At 38.8% G+C, this 6797-nt stretch overlaps 1 protein-coding gene across 1 annotated transcript; it reads right to left on the bottom strand.

The window, feature by feature from the left end:
• Positions 1 to 2915: 2915 nt before the first annotated feature.
• Positions 2916 to 6052, bottom strand: LOC121869834 (anther-specific proline-rich protein APG-like; the record flags this gene model as incomplete). Its single annotated transcript, XM_042371405.1, has 3 exons — positions 5980 to 6052; positions 3089 to 3316; positions 2916 to 3049 (listed from the first exon to the last, which is right to left on the bottom strand). Coding segments are annotated over exons 1-3 (435 nt in total), but the record flags the coding sequence as incomplete, so codon positions are not given.
• Positions 6053 to 6797: the final 745 nt, after the last annotated feature.

The raw sequence follows: 6797 nt of genomic DNA, 5'->3' as shown, positions 1-6797 counted from the left end.
GCATTCTTTGTGAAAGACGAAGAGATATGATAGAAGTATTGTATAAGAAAGGAACTGGGCCAAACGGATATATAGATAAAGTTCTTATAATATCCGAGCAGGATAGGACTCGACAACGGATTCGTTGGATAAGTCAGTTTAGGGAGAGAGATAGAAGAAACTGGTTCACAAATAGGGTGGTGGGACGAGTGGAACAAGTTTAGCAACTTTGTAGTAAGTGCGGGAACTCTGGAGTTTTAGCGAAGTGCTGATATTCATGATGATATATAGTAGAATTCTCGACAGGAGCCATTGCACAGCCAACCCGGCCTATTGCAGACCTTTATTTTCATGTTTTCATGTCTCTTCTCTGTTATCAGACCAATTGCCTCATTGACCCAGTTAATGTGTGAGGGGTTCACATGGGTCTCTTGAATAGTACACTGAGATACACTGACACGAATTTCACATGTCACAATCCCATTGACAGATCTCCTCTACACATAACCTCACCGGACATAACTGTACAGTAGAAATAAATCCCAACTCACAAATCATAACCTGACAACCATGCCTACTGTACGTGAAGGAATATTCATTGTTAAAAAATACCAAGTGACCATTTTTCGTTATAATAAAAATCTTATTGGATGATTTTTTCATGGGGTAAAATCCTACTGTACGACCAAAATAATGGTAATTACAAGATACTGGTAATTAAGTGAAAGGTCATCATCCTTCATACAGTACAGATGGTCACCAACTTAAACTTTAACACATAAAAAAGAAGCGCCCCTGACAAACACGGCATTGAACTCTAGACCAGTTGGACTGTTGATGGTCAACCCCGCAGTGTTGTCGCGAGGCCTCTACCATATAAACTTTATAAGGTATTTATCTATTACAGCTTAACTTCTATGAACAGACAACATTTATTCAGCGTGTGTGAACACGGTAACGTCGATTTTTTTTCCTTTTTGCGTTCATTATTGTCGAACGCGCGGTAGAAAGGACGGTCGAAAGGACGGATGGATACACAAACGGACGCAAGGACAAATGAACGCACAGACAGATCGCCCACACATGCGGCGAGGAAAAACAATTACATCCGCCATCTCGCGCACAAGCACATTCCTGCCAAGTTTCATCAGAATTGAATTTAAAGCGGAAGACTTGTAGAGCTAACAAGACTTACGACTTCACACAGGCAAGCAAGCAGGCAGAGCTAGGCGGGGCAGGCAAACGGACAGAGAGACAGACAGACAGACACGGAAGATTGGCAGAAATGACAGACATCAAGATGACGCTGAGCTCATTCTTGTCACAGTCTCTTGTCACAGACAGACAGTCATTTCACCATCTCTCAACGGATTAACCACTACTGTATGTCTGTGTCCATGTGTCTATGTGTCAGGGTTACTATATGTTAATTTAGTTCCTTCTGTGTCCGTGTGCCATTGTGTCCATTTGTGAGTAAGTCCGTTTTCAGCCTAAATGACACTGTGTGTCTGTTTCAATACGTCAGTTAGTCCGTGTGTCACTGTCATTATTTCGTGTGTCAGGTGTGTCATGTTTGTGATCTCTCTCTCTCTCTCTCTTTTACACACACACACACACACACACACTGTAACCAACCGTATATAATGGTGAAAGAAGAAATATATGTTTCCACCTGTAAAATATCCAAAGTGAATACCAATAAAGTAAACTATATGTAATTAATTAATCTCGTACTGATATTTAACACAAGACCAACAATGAATCATTACCTAAACTCTGACTCGTATCTTCTACAGTTTCATAGTAATTGGCATCATAACATAACTGTGAGGAACCCGGAGACATCACCTTACAGTACTTCATGGTAGAGAAATTCTATATTGACTTTCTCGATACGTTGGTAATAATACATTGAACCATTAAAAAATATTCTTTATGCATTATGAGGGAATTGGTTGATTAGAATTTGTTAATAACAGATTGCAAATTAGTTTCAAATATATTATACGAGTAAGAAACATCGGACACTTAGTACAAACGGGACTCATATGTACCTCACTTCTCAACATAAATTGAGATAATTTGCCTCACTACCGAAGAGAAGCGAGATAATTTGCCTCATTCCCTCACAGTAAGACGAGATAAAGTTCCTCACTCTTAGGAAACAAGATATAAATCACTTCACTTCCTCACAAACACAACACAATATGGTCACCCCAGAGAGTGACCCCCGTATTGTCTCACTTCTCAGTCATATAGTAGATTCATATAGTTATTTTGGCTGCCCTAGAAAAACCTTCAGGGTGAATGAAAATGTCAAATTATCTGTACATCTCCAAGGATTTGCCAGAATGTTTGAATTGTGTAATGTTTTTGCAAAAATTATCCAAAGTTGAATATTTACATTATATGGAATCCCCAAAGTCGAGCCTGTTTACATATTAACGCGTTTGTTCTGTTACACACACACACACACACACACACATACACACACACACACACACACACTCAACAGCTCGACAATTATGTGCTCGGGTATAGGGTATTTTGTTTGTGATGAAGTAGTGTATAAAGATTTATTATTATTATTATTATTATTATTATTGTTTAGTATTGATGATAGGGCAGTCTCTCTCTCTCTCTCTCTCTCTCTCTCTCTCTCTCTCTCTCTCTCTCTCTCCACACTTTCATTGACCACTACATTTTTCTCTTTACAGCTAGACTTATTCTACCATCAACCTCATCCCTGCCATCAATACACTTATTTTCACCAGTTAACGATAATTTCTGATAATCTGTCAAATTGTTCCAAAATGTCTTTCACGTATTTCATTCACTAAACTCCAGCCTGTGTGTTTGTCATGAAAATCCCTGACTGGCTTTAGTTGGATCGAAGTAAGTTGCAACATCAATATTGACATCCAGCAGGCGCTAACTGTCCTCCTGGAGTCTCGTTCAATTGAATTTCCGAGTTTAGGAGCTCTGACTGGTTTAGGATGAGCTCTGGTTGGTTTAGGAGGAGCTCTGGCTGGTTTAGGAGGAGCCCTGGGTGGTTTAGGGGGAGCTCTGGCTGGTTAAGGAGTTCTGGGTGGTTTAGGAGGAGCTCTACCTGGTTTAGGAAGAGCTCTGGCTGGTTTAGGGGGAGTTCTGGGTGGCTTAGGAGGAGCTCTACCTGGTTTAGGAAGAGCTCTGGCTGGTTTAGGGGGAGCTCTGGCTGGTTTAGGAGGAGTTCTGGGTAGTTTAGGAGGAGCTCTGGGTGGTTTAGGGAGAGCTCTGGGTGGTTTAAGAGGAGCTCTGGGTGGTTTAGGGGTTGTGGCTGGTTTAGGAGGAGCTCTGGCTGTGATAAGTTATAATCTCACCCACTTCTATAACTGGCAAGCTGGACTGTATTTACCTTATTTCTCTCTAATTCCATTGTGATATTACCATTATTAACAAGTACCATTATTAACAGAAAGTACCATTATTAACAAGTACCATTACTAACAAGTACCATTATTAACAGTACGTACCATTAGTATCAGCAAGTACCATTACCATCAACATTTCACTACGTTCTTAATTACCGAGGCATCTTCTTCGTCGTATACCAAGATAATACCCTGACGTAGCACCCTCAAGTAATCAAGCTGTTGCGTGAAAGATAGGGGTGACTTACTACCATCCCCTCATGTTAGAGCGCGTGTCCATGCTATCAGCTTCGGTCTTAAGGCCGAAGTAAACACAATGAATGATTATATTCTACAGAAATTAATTTAAAAAAGCAACAAAGCCTCGTGCCTTTCTCCTTCATCAACGTCTCGACCAAGCTTGAAGCAGTAGGCGTGGCGGGATGCTGGTGCTCCTAAAAGCTATTTCTAGCAACATTCTGCTTCCCATAAACTTTCCCAAACTACTTAAGCAATAAGCGTGGTGGTCTTGAGCGAGAAATTTCCTCATTACATCATTAGGAACGATAATTTTAGTTTTATAAGACGATACTACCTTTTAATAGGCATCTTTCTCATTACAATACAGATGAAACATACACGTGACAGTGCTAGCGTTCAATTACTTTATAAAGAGTAAAAATATATTAACAACGAATCTATTTAAATGAAATTTACCATGTTAATTTAATCATAAACATCAGGGAACTTCTTGAAGATAAGTTTAGAATTTAGCATGAATATATTTCACGTTGATCTGACCATAAACATCAGGGACTGTCTTAAAATAGAACTAAATAAGTATAAAATTGGACTGAATTTTAGCCTCATCAATGTTTTAAATCATTAGCTGATGTTTTTGTTTCCACACTTCACGAGGGTAGAGAACCGAGGGGGAGGGAGGGAGGGGGGCAGTAAATACCAGTTGTCATTAAATTTTTTATAAAACTGATGGATATTTTTCCCAATGTGTTCATCGTGTTGTGTTGTTGTTTGTCATATTATAACGACGTCTATATTATGTATGAATTATGGAGATGGAAAGGTACCTACTATATGCTATGTGTTATAAGGAATATGTTAATATTGAAATTCGTGAGACACCCTCCGTGAAGATACTTTTTTGGCCGAGTTACGTGGTAGGAAAAGTTGTTTTGCCATTTTTATTTTTTTTTTTTTACAGTAAACCTCATCATTAACACTTGAAAAAACACTCGAATCTGACCACCTCAAGTATTAACCCGACTGACAATACGGTACCTGTGACGGCTTACCCGTTTAGGTTATCAGAGGGTCATACTCCAGGTGATCTCAAGTACTCTATCTTCAAGAACGAGAGAAAATCCTACTACATTCCATCTATCCTCGGTTGATCGCCACCATCCAGGCTTCAGAGTGCCTAAATAATCTCCCCTCCACGATTAACTTCCGGCTACTAATCTCTGCTCCTGACAGACTTGATCTCATTCCCTTAAAGACTCAACATATCGCCGGGATAACAACTCATCTAAGCGAGTCACTTTCCTCGGCCTCTTTATCATCATTAAGTACGAGGATGTACTTTACGTCCGCTCAGCCGGCCTTAACCTAAAAAAAAAAAACTCCTTATCATTACAGTTATTTTCAGTGATTTTATTTTCCTTAAATACATCTTGAATAAAGACGAAAGTTAAGGTGCTCCGTTGTTTCCATTTTCCCGTGTGATTTTATCAAGATATATATATATATATATCAATTCCATTAATTTCAAGCGTTTGTAACAGGAATTGTTCACTGTATGTTATTTTTAACTTTGATAATTCTGTTGGAAATTATTATATACGTTACCGGAACAAGTAATTAAAATTTTTTACAAACTATAATCTTATTAAACATTTACACCATGTATAAACAACAGCTTTGTCGGACTTACCATTTTTTTTCATTGACTGTATAGTGTGTGTGTGGGTGTGTGTGTGTGTGTGTGTGTGTGTAAGATAGGAGACAAAATAGCGTCAAGTGGTCGAGGCAGGTACGAATGAGGAAGCATCACCGTGTTAATGCTAAGTCGTTTAGTAATGGCACACCCTGGCCTCGGGACTCTGTTGATCAGCTCCAATAAGAATTAACTGCCTCATCTATCTCTCCATTATTCCCCATTACACTTGACTGCTGCTACAATTTTGTCTTTTTTTTGTCCTATTGTTTTCTTTTGTTTTTTGTTTTTAAGTTGCTAGAGGTGATAATGAAAGGTGTGTTGTGTGGAGTGTTGGTGTTGTGTTGATGACTGTGGTATTCAATTGTTTTTCTTAGTGTTGTTTTACGAGTCTTGTCTTTCTCTCTTCATCTTTTCTAATAATAAATTAAACATAAAGTATTCCTTCCTCTTATTTTAGGTTTATCTTTTATCTTTATTATTCAGAATTTTTCGTTTATTTCTTTCTTTAACAAAAACCTGAATTATGTGTCGTTAGTTTTCTTCTATAATCTACTTAAGGTATTATGATGGCATTACCTTACAGCCAGAAATACTATAACTTGAGCCTCTCTCACAAGCTTGTTGACTGATCATTTGTTATCACCTATTTCCTACCTGCTTCTAAGCCCTCGTAAAATAACTGTCCAAGGGTAACCGCATCCATTTTGGCGAACTCTTCAGGAGCCATCGAAGCTCTCGCAACGTGGGCTTTGTTGCCAGCGGAGCGAGTATGAGTGTTGTCTCCCGGCTGGAGAGACTGATACTTCAAACTATTGGTATCCATACATAACCTGGCCCCATTTAAAGAAAGCGATCAATCGTTTAGATACACCACAGGGAAATCATCGCTGAAGGAGCATTAGGGGGTGAAAAATCAGTCGACATACGGTGTTTTATTTGCACTTCAGCATTGTTCCCTGGTTCATATTCGCCACATTCCAGGAAAGCTTGGCGTGCCCGGGACGTGTTATAGCTCTTCAAAACAAAATTGCCATTAAGGAATTTACAGGATAAACAAACAACGAGATTCCAGTGCATATGACTGTGAGTGTATATGAACGGGGGCGCTGTAAATACAAAACTCATAATCCTACTTTTATCCCCCGAGCGGGACATCAAGCGTGCTCTTACCCCTCAAGTGTCGCCCGGGTGACGAGAATGCACAAAGTATGTCTATGAATTATATATTTTTTTCAAATAGAATGATAATATATTGACAGCTCACCCGCTACGAGACTCTGTGTTATACGGAGAAAGACCTTGAATAGGATTTTAATATATATTATACATGTATCGACAATAACAAATAAATACTGAAAAATACTGACAAAATACGTGTATCAGTAATATAAATAACGATGGTGTATAGTAGTATTATTGGTGTGAATTATCATATGAAAGTTATACGCTAAACTAGGAAGAAGAAGTGCAGG

Source organism: Homarus americanus, unplaced genomic scaffold, assembly GCF_018991925.1.
Source record: "Homarus americanus isolate GMGI-L3 unplaced genomic scaffold, GMGI_Hamer_2.0 scaffold33422, whole genome shotgun sequence".
Taxonomy (NCBI): domain Eukaryota; kingdom Metazoa; phylum Arthropoda; class Malacostraca; order Decapoda; family Nephropidae; genus Homarus; species Homarus americanus.
The sequence above is the reverse complement of the archived record's forward strand: the minus strand, read 5'-3'. Positions and strand labels throughout refer to the sequence as shown.